The 20750-nt window shown below is 36.5% G+C and overlaps 3 protein-coding genes across 3 annotated transcripts; 1 reads left to right on the forward strand and 2 right to left on the reverse strand.

The window, feature by feature from the left end:
• Nucleotides 1-662: 662 nt before the first annotated feature.
• Nucleotides 663-3226, reverse strand: CZH7orf25 (chromosome Z C7orf25 homolog). The gene is made up of 2 exons (XM_032234673.1): nt 3137-3226; nt 663-2117 (listed from the first exon to the last, which is right to left on the reverse strand). Exon 2 carries the CDS (start codon nt 2102-2104, stop codon nt 860-862), a length of 1245 nt encoding a protein of 414 aa, XP_032090564.1. The 5' UTR covers nt 2105-2117; nt 3137-3226; the 3' UTR covers nt 663-859.
• Nucleotides 3227-5136: 1910 nt separating this feature from the next.
• PSMA2 (proteasome 20S subunit alpha 2) lies at nt 5137-17998 on the reverse strand. Its single transcript, XM_032236921.1, has 8 exons — nt 17634-17998; nt 15377-15453; nt 14291-14423; nt 12854-12976; nt 9485-9566; nt 6721-6794; nt 5458-5515; nt 5137-5366 (listed from the first exon to the last, which is right to left on the reverse strand). The coding sequence occupies exons 1-8, from the start codon at nt 17672-17674 to the stop codon at nt 5250-5252; spliced, it is 705 nt and encodes a 234-aa protein (XP_032092812.1). The 5' UTR covers nt 17675-17998; the 3' UTR covers nt 5137-5249.
• Nucleotides 17959-19508, forward strand: MRPL32 (mitochondrial ribosomal protein L32). The gene is made up of 3 exons (XM_032236923.1): nt 17959-18186; nt 18835-19016; nt 19201-19508. Exons 1-3 carry the CDS (start codon nt 18090-18092, stop codon nt 19453-19455), a joined length of 534 nt encoding a protein of 177 aa, XP_032092814.1. The 5' UTR covers nt 17959-18089; the 3' UTR covers nt 19456-19508.
• The last annotated feature ends 1242 nt before the right edge of the window (nt 19509-20750 follow it).

Genomic DNA, 20750 nt, shown 5'->3' on the forward strand with positions numbered 1-20750 from the left:
ACACAAAAAAACACATTTGACAATTTTGGTGTACTGTTGTCTGTGGACGTTCCCATGAAATGCAAGCATGGGATAAATTGAGCCTGGTTTGTTCTCAGTTTTTAAGTGGCCACAAACTATTAGCAAAAGTAGCATTTGATCACAAGACTAGAAGGCATCAATAAATGTTTCCTCTTTTGCATTTGAGCATCCAAGAAGGGACAGGGAAAGAGAAAGGGAAAGAGGGAAGACAAAGAAAAAGAAGGAAAGAGGGGAAGAGAGCAAGGGAGGAAAAAAGAGGGGAAGAAAGAAGAGAGGGGAAAGAGGGAAGGAAGATTATGAGAGGGAGAGGGAGGGAAATCCTGCTTTAGCACTTGGCCTGTTGCCTCTTGCCATCCCCTTGTCCCCTCCTCCTGATTCTCCTGGTGGTCTCCCATCTTATTTCTAAAGACCCTTTGGTTACAAAGCCAGATCTCCTCGGAAGGAGGAGGAATGAGCCTCCAGCTGACCCACAGTCCGCCCCCCATACACACACACCATGAGCAACCTGGCCAAGGAGAGTGAGCACAGCAGTAGTGGAAACTGGCATGCTCCCCACCACAAACCTGAGGCAGTGGAAGCTGGCCATGCCCCCCCCCCAACCCTGATACAGCCCTCAATGAAAATGAGCTCAACACCTCCGATCAAGTTGTATAACATTTATACATACTTATACATGAGTAGGTGAAGCACAACAAAGTATATCTGCCCTAAGTTTCTTTCAGTTCAGTTGAGTCAAATGAATAAACTGTGGCTACATAAGATCAATATTTATATGAATTGCACTATTCTATTTCTAAAATTCCTTCAGCTATAAACGGTATAAATATTTGGAATCAGCTTAGTGCTTTAGTAAAGGTGTGGCAGAAGCTTCTTTGCTTTCTGTCAATGCCCTTGGTTGATGAATAAACACACTAAACTTTACCCCCTGATTTGCTGCTGCCCGAACAAAGCCACTGTTTGCTGTCATAGTGATGGCTTTTAAAGTATCTCCTGTCCCAAAGATGATCAGAGAACGGCTATTGATTTTAGAGCTAGGTACTAATCTTGAGGCACATTCAGAGAGTTGGTCTGGGACCACATGGATTCTATCCATAAGCAATGTGGCTCTATATTTTTCTCCAGGACCTCCTATAGTTTCTACAATAATCTGAAAATCTTTGATTGCCGTTTCGCAAGCAAACAATTCTTTGCCCTTCATGAATTCCTCCAATTGTGGGAGAACACTCTCACATCGTTCTTGTAAGGCCTGTTCAGTTAAAACTTTCTCTTTGAATATAAAGTAACAGCCTCCATAGCTTAAGGCTGAGATATATGTAATCATAGTAGTAATATCTAAATTAACCCTATTGCATGTATTTACTTTCAATGTTGTAGGAAATGCAACACTGGCTATTAAGATATCCCGATCTACTTTAGTCACTTGAAAGCATTCATCCCCATTGTCAGATTCATTAGAACTTAAACAGTGATCTTCTTTAAGGCAGTTCGTTGATGAGTTCACAGCAACAATATCTCCCCGCACAGATATACCCATCTCTTTTAGTCTTTCTGCCATTGGGCTGGACAAACCATTGTAGAAAGCAAAAATAATGTGTGGGCTGCAATATTGTACTAGTTGTTGACAGCTTGCTTGTAGGAAATCCTCTGCTTGTTTAATAATACTCTTGTCACCATACTGGCCCATGCCCAACCAAATGTTATGCAGAGCTTCAGCTTTTCGACCAACTGCTTTCACCCAAGTATGCCCATTATTTGCAACTACATCTACCACCAAATTTTGTTTTTCACCAAATGAATCCTTATAAGTAAAAACATGGAGAACCCCAACAATACCCTCCAAGTTCTCTGTTGAGTCAATGACAGCATGCAGATGAGTGAGATTTGTACTCTGCAGATGAGACTCTTTGATGCATAGTCTACCAGCTTCTACTTTCTGCAAGAATTTTAGTTCTGCCTTTAATTTACTGCAAAGTTTTGCTCCACCTTCTATGCCATGTTTTTGGGATCTGCAAAGAGCTTCTGCTCTTTTAATTAGCTCTTTAGCCAGGATAATTCTCTCAGCCAACAATGAATGTGCAGACATCTTGGTAACATTCCTAAGAATAAAAAAATGTAGTTATTAAAAATAAAAAATCCCTCCAGTCATGCTAATACCTAAGTGAATCCATACCTGTAAGGAAGCATTTTTACTTACTAGTCTAACTTATAGCCCTGGGATTCCTTCATCTTTTCTCCAAGTACTAGCCAAGCTTAGGATCTGGACTGCTTCTACAATACATATATCAAATATTAGCTTCCATGTGATTTACATTACTTTTCATTATTGTTTATAATTTTTGTTTAAAACTTTGAATCCATATTGATGCCAAAATAGATGGCATCCCTGCAGCAGTACCTCAATTTTTTAAATCATGCTGTCAAGTGGCCAGAGAATGGCAGGTATGAGCATCTGTTCAAGGAAGGCTTTGTTCTATAGATCTCTACATAACAAGATTTCCAAGAGAGTTCAAACTCTAATAGTGTGTTTGTTTGGGAATATTTGTGAATCTCTAAGTGTTCTCCTCTCTATATTACGTTTTCTATGCTGCAATTGTATTACACCAGTATGATCACTTTTTAAATACCCTAGCACAACTGATAGAAGAGAGGAATTCCTCATGCCAGTTCAGTGTTATCTAAAGAACCTAGACTATTTCTTCCTAACACTCAGTGTCCACTCACCCCACCAAAGATCCCCACAGAATTTTAAAAGCTCTTTCAATTATATTTTAAGGATGATTGGGAGAGTTGGATACAGGCCACCGTTTATGTGATGCAATAGCAGGCGTCCTTCTCAGCTTCGGGGGCGGGGGTATAACAAAACATCAATTCCTGCTTTCGTGATGCTGTAAATTGTTCAAAAATTTGACTCGTTATTGCGAGATACTTGGCTGTTTCACATTTATGCTCTGACCAAGGCTTCCCTGATCGGTATCCTGGCTTTCTAATATCAGCAGAAAAGAAACATCCCACGGATGACTTTTCATTCCCAATTACAGTAAGACTTCCGCCGTTTGGGTTTCAAAGCCCCCATTCGCATCGCGTCATGTAAGTTTCAAGAGTGGCCAATACTCACGAGTAAGGTAGGAGAATAGGACCTTTACGGCAGCAGCCCGACTGCAGTTTCCTCGGTTTCCTCTCTATTTCACGAAAAACAGCAGCGAGTTATTCCGAAGGACGCTTTCCAGCCAGCCTCGCTTCCGGTTTAGATAAGAAGCCGCCATATGCGGGGATGCGGGGCAACAGTCTGAAAGATCTTTAAGATGGGAACCTCCTTTTTGCTATGGTGATTACTGAGATGGTCACATCCTCAGCCTTAATTATTATGTTGCTTTTTGCTGGGATAGAGTCTGGGTTTAGAATAATTCAATGGATCGAGATAATCAGTCTCCCAATAATGCACTTGCACTAAGAGCTATAAATACAGTATATGAGTGAATGTGATTTCACCTTTTTTTCTCGAGATACAATGCTACCCAATCCAATAAAATAGACTATTGTTTAACAGTGAGTACAGATGCTCCCAATAGAGATTGGATTTTTATTGGCAATTTTTAGATCTTTATTTGCCGTTCTATTTTATTGACTACTGTTATTTTCATTCTTTTAACTATCCCTTTTCTTGACTCCCATTTTTCATTAACAGCATCCTCCCTCTAGTGATATCCAATCTCTTTAAGGTATCATTAATAGTTGTGAATTGATTTTTCTCCATCCTGCTTTAGTGAGAATCTCACATTCATTTACAGATGAAACTCGAAAAATTAGAATATCGTGCAAAAGTTCACTTATTTCAGTAAAGCAACTTAATATATGAGATAGACTCATTACATGCAAAGCAAGATAGTTCAAGCCATGATTTGTCATAATTGTCATCTCATAAACATGTTGCCAGGCTTCCCAGCAAGCCTGCACCTTTGCTGCTTCCCGAAACGGCCCTGGGAAGCACGAGGCTCGGGACTCGGTTGGCAAACCAGGCACTGTGCAGAAGGCGTAAGGCAGTTGCCGTGATCTCCACCAGTTGGAATGCCTTCGTTTCAGATCTACTGCCTTCTGCACGCCCTGTTGAAGATCCACAACCCTCTTCCATACATATTCATACAATAGGACAGCTTTATTATCATGACACCTTTTTGAGTGGACAGTGAACTACCTCTGCTTCTGATTGTGTTCCACCTGGATAGGGAAGCTGCCACCACTGGGCTCCCTGCTCTCCCCTACCACTGGCTGCTTTGCCTTTGTCCGCACAAAGGGGAAGAGCTCAGAGGGGAGCTCGGGTTCGAGGGGGAAGGTGTGTGTTATGGGGGAGATCCATCCCCCCAATCCTTGCAGGCCAGCTGTCAGGGAAGTGATCCGTGTGGTTCTACTACCAGGAAACTTTGTAATGGGAAGTGTGTGTATGGGGGAGGAACCACCTGGAACTACCCAAAAATGTGATGAGCGGGTCATGTGCATGGGGCTACATTCAGAGTATGACACACACCCAGATTTTCACCCTCTTTTGGGGGGTAAAAAGGTGCGTCTTATATTCCAAAAAATATGGTAATCAGCCTTCTGATTTGCATATAGGTGGTTGCAAATACAGTATCTGGCCAATTCAAGGTAAAGAATCCATGGAAGAATTACCACCAAAGTAAACCTGGGATACCCAATGTACTCACAGATAGTTGTCTAGATGCTTAGCAGGTTCTTGTCCCTCCCCCCTTTTAATGTTCGAGATTTAAAAAAATCTTTCCAAAAATCCTTCAGTATAAACATAAGTCATTGGCTCTTTTTTTACAAATTCTTCCCAGTATAATTTCTGTTAGGAAAACCTTGCACACTAGTTCTACTCAAGCAGCCCTATCGGTATAAAACTTTACAGAACCTTAACCCCTTGTTATCTGAAAAGCTTTGTGGACTCAAAATCTGAATTTTGAAATAATCATAGCAACACTTGAAGTTAGTGTAATGAAGTATTTTGTAAATTTAATCAGAAGTTACACCAATTTTTATTTTTTTTAGATTGTGTAAATATTCTTGTACATTGTTTAATGTTTTAATTAGTTTTATATTTCAGTGGCATATGAATCCATATTACTTTAAAAAAATCTACAGGTTTAATAAAGTAGAAATTAAAATCCAAAGCCACTAATATAAATGAAGTTAAAAAGTGAGAGCAGATGCGTGTTTTCATCAATCAATCAAGATTAGGCGATTGCAGCCAGATAATCTTTAACTTCAGTTGGAGTGAGTCTTCTAAATCCTGCCTCATTACAGATTCCAACTTCTATGTTATCTTCAGTCATCTGTCCTTCAAAACTTTCCTAATAATGAAAAGATGCACAATTTTGTTAAATAATTAAATATTAAAATAACTTTGAAAATTTTATCAAATTGAAAATGAATATTTTTCACCTTTAATGTTAAGATAGCAGTATGAATAGCATCTTCAAGCTCTAAGTCTTCATTGTATCTGCAAAAGAACATACATTTTCTAAGAAATTTAAAATATCCCCCCATAACTACAAAACTAAAATTGCACATGTGCAAAATTGCCCCCATAAATTCAGGAAGTTTTTTTTATTTCTTCATGGTCAAGAAACCATTGTTGTGCCAATAAACATATTTGAAATTTTCAAACTATACCAGGGACTGCCATGAAGATATAACTGCAAATGAATTGGAAGAGCTTGCTAATCCATATAATGTGACAAAATGACTTTTCACTAAAATATTACAAAATATCAATTTACCAGAAAACAATCTGATAAATTGCTACATTTTCCTATGACCCCCTCACTGGTTCTGGACCAGTTTCCAAAGTGCAGACCTGCTATCACTATTGTTATTTTCAAAAACACCATGTGCAGTCTAAAGTCATCCTTGTAAAGTAGGAGAGTGCTAGACTCACACTTTGTTACAGCATAGTAGAAAACCTGTTGCATATTTCTCTTAATTTCCATTTATAGACCTCAGTTTCTGCAAAATGGCAAATTCAACCATTTACAACCTTCCCTTTTTATGTATGAATTACTGGATTGAAGAGGCAGAATGGATACATTAAGCCTTACAGTTTTTTCCCTAGGGTTGGGCGAGGATCAAAATGGTGCTGAGATATCATTTTGCTGCTGAACACCCCTTCTATTCCTTCTAAAAATTGACTTTAAAAAATCCAAAAAAATGCTTGGCCTGCTCTAGTAATATCTTACTGTCACCAGCAATGACCACACTGATGTCTAGAAAGCAAACATAAAGGTTTACTCAAGGTTGTTTTAAAATATAGCATAGCTACATTATGCATTGTAAATCACTTCAAGATATTTGAGTAAGAGGAAGCATTGTAAATATATTAACAGAATACAAGAAAAATGTGACCCCTGGTTTTCCTTTTAGCATGATAGATTCCTCTCTTAAATAAAAGTACTTAATTTTTGTTGTTGTTTTTTAAGAGTGAAGGGGATGCTTATTCCTATTTTATAGAATAACCAAGATGGTGGACCAAATTCACTATCAAGATGAATTTTGATAAAGTCAATTGTATATGAGTTTCTAACACTACTAACATTTAACTATAAACCATCCAAGAACTTAAAAAGAATAATCCAGAAATGGAAAATTCAAATAAGAATACAAGTCTGTAACAATTTACTAGATTACGGAATTTCTATTCTGTATTACCTTTTCTCCAGAAATGTCTTTCCATTTACATAATTTTTCCCCATTGCAGTTGCTTTCCATGCAAAGTATGCTCCCTGGAAGGTGAAAAGTACAGCAAATTAGAAATATTTATATTATAGCTATCTTCTTAATAATAAGATATAAAAATAATGTATAATATACTTATTTACTACTTAGTGAGAATAGAAAAAAAATAACCTTATATTACTAGAAATTCCTTGGAAACTTTCTAACTGTGCAAATTCATATACAAAAGTTATAAAAGCGGAATGCATGGAGATGAGAGGCATATGATACTACCAGGCAAATAAAGGTAGTTCTCTTCCTACAACAATTCATTTAGGGACTATTCAGATTACAATGCACTAAAAAAGTGACAATATTTTTTCACACAAATTATTGTTGTGGCATCCCCATGGTCACATGCTCAAAATTTAGATGCTTGGCAATTGACTCATATTTATGATGGTTGTAGTGTCCTGAGGTCATGTGATTAACTTTTGCAGCCTTTTGCAGCAAAATCAATGGGGAAACCAAATTCACTTAACGACCATGTTACTAATTTAACAATCTCAATAATTCATTTAACAATGTAGCAAGAATTGTAAAATGGAGCAAAACTCACTTAACAATTGTCTTACTTAGCAACAGAAATTTGGGCTCAATTGTGGTTATAGATCAAGGACTATCTGTACTTATTTTTAAGCTTTTGAGAAATAGTATTCACTGGAGATCTGCAAACATTCTACTCACAGATTAGTCATTCTGAATCCAGATTATGTATATGTTCTGATATAGAGACATATACACCAAGCAGAAGTATTGGCATAATGGAGAGAGAGGAACAGAAAAAGCGACAGTAGCAGATAAAGACAAATACAGAAAAGACATGAAAATCAGAAGTGGCAAGTAAAAGAGGTAAGTAGGTCATTGGATATGCCATGCTTGAAGTCAACCTAGATCCTATCAATGACAACATCCTGTACTTTAAGTGTACTAGCCTTGTTCTACCATCTAGAAAGACGCCTTCATATTTTGTTACAGCAGAATTTCCAAAATACAACAAATTTGATTTAAGTCTGAAATAAAAAACATCTTATGTTTTATGCTAGTATTCACCAGTTGTGAAATGAATGATATAATAATGGGCTAAAGTAATAAACATTCTGACAGTCTAGAAAAGGAATTTTATCTCAGGATTATTCTGACTACTGGTGGAAATCTGCCACTACCTGCTCAGCCACACACACCCACACACACACACACAGACACACAGGATGGGGGGTTGGGGTTGAAATCCTTGGACAGGCAGTTATTTTGTGCAGAATATGCAGATTGCAAATGACAATCACATAATATGTCACTTAGCAAACATCATATGAACAGGTTCTCAAGCACCCAGATTATAACTATGTGACTGTTGGGGTGTGCAGTGTTTTGCAATGATCAGACATGTTTACAGGCCGTAAAACACTCATCCCAGACCATTATTTTTGAACCATCCTTTATTACCTTAAAGCCCTGTTAGTTGAGGAACCATCTTAATCTACTGGGACTGACTCTTCCCACCTGTGCTGGCAAAGGAGGCATGCTGTGGACCCCTTCAATCTAGGAAATTTGGCTGACAGGGTCCAGAAGAACCTTTTCTGCTATGGCACCAGCTCTTTGAAATATTGTATCCTGTGGGGAAAATTTGCTCGCACCCTCCTGTCCTTCTGCAAGAGCCTGAAGACATGGCTCTGCCAGATGGCATGGGGCTCTAACAGGGAGGGATCACACTGGAAGTGGTTGATGAATAGAAAGGCAATTCATCCTCCCCTCAGAACAGCCTTCTCCTTCCCTCCCCATTTTCTTTCTATAATTCTGTTTTTCATTGTAGTTTCCATTTTTATTGTTTTAGAAATATTTCTTTTATTTTAATGGTTTTAATGCTGCAAAGTCATCCAGAGTTGCTTCAAAATGAGATAGATAATAAATATTATTAATTAATAATAAATTAAATTAAACTTTAAAAAGTCAAGGACTAGCTGTACTAAGATTCTGAAAATATGGGAAGTACCATACATAGTAATATATAAGCCTATCTGTGGACGATTGTCAAAATTTTTGTATATTTTATTTTTCATAATTAGTTTATCCATTGGTTTATTTTTCATTATGACTAAAGGTCAGCTTATCTGCAGATGTGTTTATCCAAGAATACATATTGGATGTATGGGCACTTTTAAAATGTATTATTGTATATAATAACAGATAAACCTGTCAGTGGATAAGCCAAACCCAATTTTGAGAGGGAATTCTGACACTTAAAAATTCTCGACTTATTTATGGGTATATGTAGCAGCATTCTTATGTCACTATACATATAAATACAGATTACCAAAAACAGGAGATTTAGACAGGACAATCGAATATATTTTATAACAGATTATCATTTGAATCACCTAAATGGCTACGAAGTTACAAATAATCTTGACAAGATAAAAAGAAGTCTGGCTTTTTTATAATCTAGGAACTCAAAACCAAAGGTATCGAACATGCTACCTCATTACCCAGATCTAGTAGTCCCCTCATAGGATTTTAAAGCTCACCATCCAAGCTGTGTAACAGCTGTGAACATTCTAGCCTGGAAATTTTAACCATCAATTATACATATATCTTCCTTAAAATTTACTGCAGAAAAACCGTTCATAAGTTCTTCAATCAAATAGCTAGACCAAGTTTTTATACAAAGATATGAAGAAATTCCATTTTAAATACTTACAGATGGATCCGACTGGAATAAATATGGTCGCCCCTCATTCCACCCACATATCAATAGTGACACTCCAAATGGACGTACACCTCTATTAAGACATCAGAAATAAACAAGGGCAGGATTTAATAAGACGTTGAATATTTGTTGTTATTTATTTTTTACAGTCATATCAGTTTATAATTTAAAGCACTATGTGGTTACATTATGTAGTTAATAATTTTAAATTTATCACTGCTGATACTGCTCCTATATTTTTAGCAGTAGCTTTTAAGGCAGAAATTAAGGAAGTGAAAATTTTATTAGCATGAAGACTGATTGAAAACAATGCATATTGCAAATGAAAAATTATTAAAGGAGTGACAGAGGAAGTCATCAGTATTTATTTTCCCTAAAATATTGCTGAAATGTAATAATATTACTTTAAATCTTTTTTTCAATTTCTTACATTAAGAAAACTCATTTATTAAGACATTAGTCATGCTAGTTCCTTGAGATATAGTTATTTTCTGTTATTCATTCTTCATTTAAGAGCATAATGCAACATGGGTTAGGCAGCAAGCAACTGTGGCACTCTTGTTCAGACTATATATTCAAGAATGTCCTAAATGAAGGCTCTTCAAAAGGAAGAAAAAAAAGCAAAATAAAATAAATCATGAACTTATCTATGCTACAAAATAAGAAGACATTTCAGCATATATACCAGTAAATTGTACAGCTGTATGAAAAAGTCCTGCATGCTTACAGTTTTAAGCTGTATTCACATGTTTAATCAACTTTTCACTCATAGAAACCACACAAGATTTGTACTTTGATGAAAATTTCTGTAGTCAGATTGAGATGCATAATTTTTATTAACATAACCAAAGTCTTTTTAAGGTTTTGAGTGAGTTTATGTGCAAACACAACAAAAAATTTTCAAGAATGTTAGGATCGAACGTAGCCTATCAGCAGCGAGCTTTGGCTGACCAATCAAAATGCATGGAGGCTAAATCTATGAGCCAATCAATGTTGTCATACTCTGTATATAAATAAACATGAAAAGCATTGAAAAATTTAATTTAGCTCTGGCTGCGGGTACTGAGTACTAAGCAGTGGCATCGAATCATTGTGCTTCATAAAGAGGGCTATTCCTGTACAGAAATAGCCAAGTGTATGAAATGCCATCGCATCACAGTGAGCAGAGTGGTTGAAAAATACCAAATAACTGTTCAGTTGATGACAGGCTCCGCTCTGGAAGACCAAGAAAGTCAGTAAAACAGCAAGATCGGGCTCTGCAATGCATTTCGATGGCTGACAGGAAGCTCACCTCACCTCAGATTACAAGAATTTGGGGTGAAACATGTGATGCAAAAGTGTGCACAAGTACAGTGTGTCTCAGACTACTTGCCAAAGGGGTCAAAGGCTGCAGAGCTCACAGACAGTCGCTGCTCTTGTCGACATGTGTGGACCAAGAAGTATGCCGATTGGACCAATAAACAGTGAGCCAAGGTCATCTTCAGTGATGAGAGCAATTTTTACTTGAACTGGGAATCAGTGCAATAAGTATGTCAGATTTCCAACTGAAGAATTTAGGCCTTGCTGCCTGAATCTATCTGTGAAGCATCCATTGCATGTGATTATCTGGGGCTGTATCGTTGCTTCTGGTATTAGTCAGATACAAATCGCACAGGGGATCATGAATTCCAAACAGTATGATGAAGTTCTGGAAAAGAGCATGCTTCCTTCAGCTTAGCAACTTGTAGGGAAGGACTTTACTTCCAGGATAACAATACTTCTTGTCATCAAGCCAAGTCTGTCCAGCAGTGGATGAAGAAGAATGGTGTTCGACTCCTGGAATGGCCAGCTCAGAGCCCAGATTTGAACCCAATTGAGAACTTGTGGTCCAAGATGATTATGAAATAAGCAAGAAGCATCCGAAAATCAAGCAGGAGCTGATTGAATCCATTATTGCAGCCTGGCACCACACTGACACCAAAGCTCACATACAAAGGCTTATACAGTCTATGCCGAAGCAATGCCACCTGCTGATAAGCAAAAAGGGCTGGCCAATTTCATATTAGTAACCATGTTTGGCTACCTAAAAGCTCCTTTTCAGGGCCACAAACAATAAAAATGTTAACAAAACACTAGCATCAGCCTTAGTAATTGCCACCGGGTATGCATCAGTTAATCTGTTTTCATAGTTATTGTAAGCATGCATTGTAAGCAGGCAAGAAAATTCACAATCCCTATCCAAATAGCATCAAATTACAAAAAGCTTATGCTTTTCACTTACAAACCACCAGTATTTATTTAAATATAACAATATTTGCATACATATCATAAAATCAATGGCCTATCCAAAAATGTCATAAACCATAAACTGTGCACAACTTTTTCACACAGCTGTAACTACTGTCCAATTCACCAAAATCTCACACCAAGGCAAGGAAAGGCAAGAATAGAATATTTTCTTTCAGAAAAATAATTTAAGTTTATGTACATTAGGAACCTTTATATTTTAATACAGTGGTATCCAACCTTCCAGTTCTGCGGACCAGTAGTGGCAGGGGGAAGAGGACAGTTTCATGTGCAAACACCCCATTTCACAAATGGAGCTTCCCGTGCTCATCCATCACTAGTGGGCCAGGGGTGTTAAGGACCTCTTAATACATTTAACAGATATTTACATGCACTAAATTATAAAGGTAGCCCTTGATTTACAATCAGTTACAACTTACCTGAAAAAGGGAGTTATAAGCCGGATTCCCCCCCCCCTTCCGCAATCACATTACTGAACTTTGGGCAATACTGCTGCAATTATGGCCATTTGCAACAATCTTTTATGTCAGTTTTGCAAAAATCCAGCACTCACTGCTTTGTCAGGAAACATATTCTAAGAAAAAATGAGTTTGCTTAACTATAGTGTTCACACTTATGAGCAAAGCAAGTCATAAAACCAGGCTGATCACATGACTGAGTTTTACCACCATTAGTCATGGATTATCTGTAGATACAGCTGAGCAGTCACAATGTAATGTGCCTGGTCATTCCCTATTGATTGCCACCCTCTAAAATGCTCTAAATGAAAAATGTCTTTAAAAAAAATTAAACTTATTATGTGGTCTGCAGATACCCATCAATATTAATAATCAGGCAGCCTCTTTTTGTTTATTTATGAGGGCGTTCTTTTATTAGTAGTACTGTATGTTTCCTTGGGAACTAGAAAAGAGCAAGTGGAAGAGTTTGCATATTCCTATGTATGACAAGGTTATGCTTATTAAATAATCTCTACAAAATTATTCTCTGGTATATCAGAAAAAATGTGTAGTCACCACCTGCATAATTTGAAGAATAAAGAAATGAGTGTATTTTATTTAAAAGCAAGTGACATACCCAGATTGAGTGTACTCTTGCATCACAGAAGCGATCCTCTGCACTAGCTGAGCTGTTGGAATAGGCTCATGATAAACCAAGTAGTATTGCTGAGCCAATTTACGAGCTCTATGAACAAGTACTCTACAAAACAAAGTAAAACACACACACACAAGCAAAAAAGATTATTAAATTACAGTGGAAATTTGTTTCATGGTTTTGGTATTCACTTATTGTTAGTAGAGAAACTGAAGTTACAGGGAGAAAAATGAGTAAAATCAATAGGCCCGCCATATCACACAGAAATAACTCTGGCAGAAAGTAAAACAGGCTGTGTGTTTTACCCTGTTTAGCTTGCCTCTGGTACTTACCTTCTTCATCAGTATAACCTACTGAATAATAATAGAACGTAGAATCATAGTGTGGAAAGAATCTAAGAAATGCTTTAGTCCAACCTCCACCTCAAGGCAGATCTTATATTATTCCAGCATAATTTGCAAATAAATTATTTCCAAATCAGACAATGTGATTGTCTGTATTTGTTTTCTCATTTTGTCTCTCATAGTTGAGGTCTACCTATGTCAATTACAGGCCTCTCTCATCTTTTTAAGTGGGAGAATTTGCACAATTGGTGGCTGACTAAATACTTCTTTGCCCCACTGTATATGTAGTTCCATTGAGCACTACCCACTGAGTGTGGTTGGTCAATCAATTGCAAATCCATCTGGTGATGATACTATTTATCAAGAAATGAGCTGTGATCTACTTTGTCAAATACTTTACTGAAGTCCAAGTATACTATGTCCCCACATGTTGCTGGTCACTAATTTAATCACTTGATTAAAAGAAGATGCAATGTTTATTTGGCATGATTTGTTAACAAACCAAAATAATGCTGGCTTCTAATAATCCCCTTATTCATTTATAAGTACTTAAAATTTTTCTATAGGAGAGCAATTATTTTTATACTATTCTAAAAAGTGATAGGCCACAAATCTCCAAGAATTATTTTAAAAAAGACATTGACTAATTCATTAGCTTTATGGATTGCGCTACCAGGTCAGTCTCACAATGCTGATACGTGTATGTACACACACATATATGACATGCACTTTTCAGAAAAAGGCTTAGCTGTTATTAATGAAGGGTTTGAATTTTCACATTAAGAAATACATCTGGGATTACAGCCTTGGCAATTAACAACTTATACATTGTTGCAGAGCACAGAAGAATCCAAAATAGTATCATGCACAAAGCCAGGTAGCTAATATATATATTTTTTAAAAGGCTAAAAATGTAGCTTTTAGCAAATATACCTTCTAAACAATATAGTGTATAACACCTGTTGAATTGTAGATAATTTTTAACCAACTTGATTTCACCTATCTCACAATCTGCTCAAAGGCCAAAGGTAATATTTCCATTTAATATTATTTTTAAATATTTTTTCTCATTTACCTGTAATCAGGGCCCATGCCACTATATACCAAACCTATGTGTTTAGTAATAGGTTCCACTTTGTGAACACTCCGTTCCTCATACAGTATAGATTTCTGCTTTTTCTCTGTTGCTAGTACCACACCATTTGCAGCTACATAAAAAAGAATGCACTAAATTAATACTATTAGAAAATCTTCCTACTGCTTCCCTTGTGACACTTCAAATATTCAATATATAAATCAATAAACTGATCAATTTTTATGTGTCATACTTGAGACATTTTATCAGATATTTTCTATAACTATTCAACTGCCATTTCAATAGATTATATAAAAAAAGCAATCATTATAAATTCTATTTCATCCTTTTTCTTTTTCCAGTCAAAATACAGTGTATGATCCCTTTAATAAGACTCAGTGTAAAATGACTCCTCAGATTTTCATGAATGTTGTAATTGCTTTTTCTCTGTATTTACTATTCGTTAATTATATGATCTTATAATTCTTAGATCATCCAGTGCCTAAATACTACATTTCCCTTGTTTTAAATTATATATGTTGATTTATTTTATAAATAAATGTATTAAATTTATCTAAAATTAAGTAACTTTCCAACTGAAATGTGGAATATAAATATTTAAATAAACCAGAAAATATCCTGGATTAAATGAACTAATAACTGTTTTTTTAATTTCCTTAGAAATGTTTATTTAAATAGAAAATAAATGTTCAGCTAAATAATCAGTCTTTCTGACTTGTTTTAAATACATATTTTAAAACACTGGAAATACCCTTTATATCTACATGATAATACAGACATAATGCCCTTCTAAAATATATGGTTACTCTCTCATAAACGTGTAATGCACTTTATGTTAGAAACTTGAGTAGTATGCATGAATTATCAAAATTGAAATTGTGTGTGATTAGGCCAAACATTTATTCTAGCAATCTGTTTTCACAGGGCCAAGCAAAAGCTTTTTTTAGGCAGACAACAAAATGTTATCATTTTTTTCTTACTTCATATTTCAACTAAGGGCATGGAAAAAAAGCATTTACCCTAAAAAAAAGTTGGTAAATATTAATTAAAAAAAATCTTTAATACCTTTAATTCCAACTGATGGAGCTCCTGCTGCAACAGCTGCCAAAGCATATTCAATTTGAACAAGCTTTCCAGAAGGACTGAAATATATATATATATAATTCATTCATGGGATATTTGTGAAGAAAATATTTTGTTTGTAAAACAATTTATTTTAAACAAAAACATACTGAGCACATTGCATAGTATATTAGAATATGTACCAGAAGTTAAAACTTACCTTCTGCAAAATACTTGCCTAGAGCTAAAATGTTAGACAATTGTCTCATAGAAATTAATAAATTCAGTATAATTTACTCCAGAACAAATTCACACACAGTAATGTTTAGGAAAAGTCACAGATATTTTTAATTCCTAAGTGGAAGCTTTAAATAAAAGATGCTATTTCATTTTTTAATTTTTTTTGGGGGGGGGGGAATTCTTTACAAAGTTCTATGCAACTAACAGCTCAAAAAGCCTACATATGCTAAAGGATGTTGAATAAACATAATGTCAGGTATAGTTGCCAAGATCAAATCCTCAGAAAAATAATCTGAATTAAATGTAATCTCCACTGAATCCCTTGCAAAATCTAACAATATATTTTTCCATAAAATCTTCACACGTGAGGTTAATACACACATACATACATACATGTACATACATACATATTACACACACACATATTTATTTATCAGCAAAAAAAAATTCAATACAAAATGGTTTCGGCCTGGAAGGCTCCTAGGGTGGACAGCTGAAAGGCAAAAGGGAAGCAGTATGGGGCATACCAAGTGCCTTGACAAAACATCATACACACACACAAACACACACACATATATATACATACATACACACACACACACACACACACACGTCCCAAAATCAAAAAGTAGTAGAAAAGCTCAACATAAATTAGGAAAAACTGAGAACAAAAAGTGAAACAAAAAGTAATTATAATTAGTGCTAATGGCTGGCCCTTAATGAAATCATATTTAATCTTGTGTATTAACTTTTTTTTTGAAGGACTGAAATCAAAGTTTACTTAATTTAAAAGAATGAGCCCTGAATAGTTCCGTTAATTTTCTAAAAAAAAAACAACCCTGAGAGGAATATTCTTCAACCAAGTTCCATATATATTTAAAAGTATGGGTTCAATGTTTGCATTATAGTCTATCATAGAAAAAAAATCTATTGAGAAATTAAGTGGCATACAAAACAGAATTATAATATATCCAGTCTTTAATTATATGAAACTAAAATGTGTAGCCCAGCCCAAGATTATTGTCACAAAATAGTGACAAGTTATTCGGACTTCAGTGTAGTCATGTTTCACAATTTTAATACTGTATCATTAATGTAGCATTGTAGCAATGTACCAATGAACTGTGCAATCCTTTTTATTGCCAATCACAAATGAACTTATTTATATCTTGAAAAAATACCATGTCTATAAATGTTAACAGGACAACCAAGGTATCTCAAGTACTTTTAAGTTTTACTTTTGAGTTTATTTAAGAGAATGCATCCAAAATCTGGGACACATGATTTCTGTGGCATTGAAATTTGGCAATTTTCATAAAGCAATTTATGATATGAAAATTATCGTAAAGCATTTTATGACATAATACAAAATATAGTAAAACATTTCTTGTGATCAGCTGCTGATGTCTGACTGTAGTATACAGTTCAACTTTGGCTACATTTTAGGCAAACACATCTCCGAATATCTCCCTGAAGTTTAAAAAAAAAATCCTGTATATTAGAAACTATTATTGAAGGCACTGACGAATCTGGTAAGGATTATCTCAGAATCAATGACCCAAAGGGTCATACCGTAGATGGCCTAGTTATTACAATAAAGTCATAGAACTGTATCTCAGCCATTTTATAACTCGGTTTGCATATCTTAGGAAGAAAAAAAAGCGACAGTACAGTTTATCGCAGTCCTGTTATATTTTCCCTATTAAGTAGCAATGCTACTTAATTTGATATATTACCAAGTACCAATAATCAATCTACCAAAGTCAATGCGGTCTTGCATTACAGGGAAAAAAATATGATCTTATCCCATTCATTATTGTTACCTGCCTGCCACTTCTTTCTACAATGCGCAACAAACAGCAGCAACAGTGACTCCACAAAATCACTTCCCCTTCTATTATTCCAGAAAGAGCAAGCAATCAAGCAAATAGATTTTCTCACTCCTGATACGACCCACATAGGGCGCGCTGGCCGTTCAAACGATTCGCCTCAAAGTTTCCCTTTCAAGAAAAGAAGCTACCTGAAAGTGGTGAGAGAAAAACTGTAGCCACGTTCCGCCATTTTAACTCGCGCCACCGAGCCTCACAGCCACGTCAGGTTAACTGCGGTTGCGTGCGCTGGGAGCCTTACGCGTGCGCAGAGAAAGAAATCTTTTTGGCACGTGATTTCCGCAGTTTTACGACGAGTTTGCCGGATAATTCCCGAAAGCAGCACGTGGCCCTGAATTTCTAGGAGTGCCGTTAATTATGGTGAATCTGCGAGAAGGGCTACAGGTGCTCTCAGGGGTAGCCTCTGGTGCAGTTTGAAAGTCAAAACTCGAACAACGAGAACGGTAGTTCACCAAAGACGTGTGACAGTGACATGACGATGCGGGTGGTTTGAATCGGTTTCCCAGGATTCCTTGCGGTGGCCACTACCCGGATTTCGTAGAAAACCTGTGGGCGGAGCCACGAGAGGTCCTGGGAAAGGAAGGAGTATGGCGGCTGTGTTGGTGTTCTCATCCCCTTTCCCCAAACTCCGTCGTCTTCTCCAAAGCTGTTGGGGACAACTTGGCGGCCACGCGGGGCCATGGGGTAAGGTTTCTAAGGCGCTGTCCATCACGATAATCCTCAGGAGCTCAGTGGAAAATTTCCACTCGTTGAAAGTGCTCAATCCAAGGAGGGAATTGAAGGCTTTTTTAGAAAACCTGGGCAACTCTCTCAGCCCCAAGAAGCAGGCAAGACAAGCAGTTCCTGAAATTTTGACAAGAAAACTGCAAGGAATAGTCCAGGCAGTCGCCAGGAGTCAAAAACTGACTTGACGGCAGATAAAAAAGATGAGGAACAAGAGACGATTTCTCTCTCTTTTTTTAATCAATTGAATGATATGAAATATACACACACTTTAGATACCTAGCCCTGTGCATTTCACTATATACATATTTATTCAGAAGTAATTTCATTTGTTTTCAGGGCTACCTAATTCCTTTTAAGTGTTTAAAATTACTGTCATGGTTAATAAACCTTATGTTAATATATTTTTAATTGTTCAATAAATGTGTTGAAGTTCCCTGCGGATGGGCTCCAGTACCAATCCAGCTTCAGATGTTTTGGTTTAAAATCTAAATGCTAGTCAGTTCAGAATGAATCCCATTAAAAAGTTGTTACTATTCCATATTTAATTTAAACTATTTTAAATAGACTAAGATACGGCACTATTTGAATTAATATCTTTTCTTTAAGCTCCTGCTTTAGCAATACCAGCTCCAGATTCTTTATTCAATCCTGTGGAAGAGAAAACAGAGTATTTTGAAAACCCCAGCTTTTTAGACAGCATACTTTGGATGCCAGCTCCAAAGTCCAGGCGGACAATTGAAGTTAATCGTAGCAGACGAAGGAATTCTGGCCATCTTATAAAAATAAAGGTAATTTGTTAAATTTCCTTGTGGAAAAAATTGGACTTTGTTTCCCTTGCATTGCTTTTATATGTTTCGTTCTTCCCTATCAATAGGAGTAAGTTGCAAGCAAGTTCAGAAATATAATTGAACATTTGTTTCATGGTGGGTTTACTGTGAATGTCTCTCACCTTAAGACTGTTTTTTCTTTTAGAGAAACATAGATATTTGTCCTGAATGTGGCAACCTGAAAGAGAAGCATGTTCTTTGTGGCTATTGTTATGAAAAGGTTAAACTGGAAACCTATGCCATAAAAAATCAAATTAGATTATTGGAAAATGGACCACATAAGGCTCCCACTGTAGAAAGTGTTGTGCTCTATACAGGAGAAAAACCCAGAAATGAAGATGAAGACAAGCGAATTATCGAAAGAAACAGGAAACGTCCATCTTGGTTCACACTGGACTAAACAGACATTGCAATGGAATGATTGATTCCCTTATATACAAATCCTACTTTGGATAATATACATCCAGAAGATTGCACTGTACTTTATACACTGCACTGTACTTTATGGGGAATTGGCTGTTAACTAGTGATAACATAACCTTATAGTAACCTTTGGTAAATAACTTGTCGTTTGCAGAAGTAACGTGTAACTGCATACAAAGATATATTGTATGTTATTTCAATATGAATTTAAAATGCGTTTGCAATTAAAGCATATTCAATTTCATGAATCCTCTATTGTTTCATTTTGTGGGCAATTTTTCGAGCTGTGGAGAATATTGTGATAAACCTCATTTGCAGCAAGTTTTCCAACTTAAGTAAAACTCCACATCGCTTGGTGTAAGGAGTATGCCTGAGCAGGGCTGGGGGGGGGTGGGATGGTGCCTTTTCCCCTTTTCTTTTTCTTTCCCTCTTTGTTTTTTTCTTCCCCTCTTTCCTTATTTTTTCCCCTTGCTTTCTTCCCCTTTCCTTATTTTTCTCAAAAAGCCTCCTTTTTGCTAGTAGTTTGTAGCCACTTTGAGAACAAACCAGGTTAAGTTTATCCAATGCTTGCATTTTGTGGGTGCATCCAGGCAACAATACAGCAAAACTGTCAAAATGATAGCTGTGATAGTTGATCAGAGCTCTGTTTTTTATGTGCAACAGGTTTAACATTTAGGAACAGGTAAATTATTTGCTTTTCTATGAATACACAATCCTTAAAAGGGCTCTTCTGTAGAGAACCTGCCATGGTCCAATTTAGACTAGAAATATAATAGCAAAGGAAAATATTTTCCCCCACTATGCTTTGTCCTGTTTCCCTACTGGAACTGGCTGTTTGCAACACACAAGGATGGAATACTTTCCTAAGAGCTCACAATTCAAGAATACCAGTGTACACACATTTGCTAATGCTAATCTAATGCGCCTTTTGTTAAGTGCACATGAGGTATCTCAAGGTGGGGAAAGCCATGGGGCCCTAGTGATAGAACAGGCCCTCAAGGCCTCCCCAGCCCACTAAAATACTTCATGCTTTTCCTTCCCTTCCTGCCACACTGGACTCAAGTTGCAAAGATCTGTCTCCTCTCTGCCGCAGTTTCTTTGCCTTTGAGAGAGAGGAGTTGGTTAGAAATGCTTTTTGCTCCAAGAATGTGTGCTCTTCGGTGCCATAATATTGCGCAGGTTCAGGCACCCATTCTGTTCCGACACAGTTCTCAAACACAACAAGCATGCCTTTTTTCAACTAAATGTTGCCCCACAGTGTCTGTCTGCATT

Source organism: Thamnophis elegans, chromosome Z, assembly GCF_009769535.1.
Source record: "Thamnophis elegans isolate rThaEle1 chromosome Z, rThaEle1.pri, whole genome shotgun sequence".
Lineage (NCBI taxonomy): Eukaryota > Metazoa > Chordata > Lepidosauria > Squamata > Colubridae > Thamnophis > Thamnophis elegans.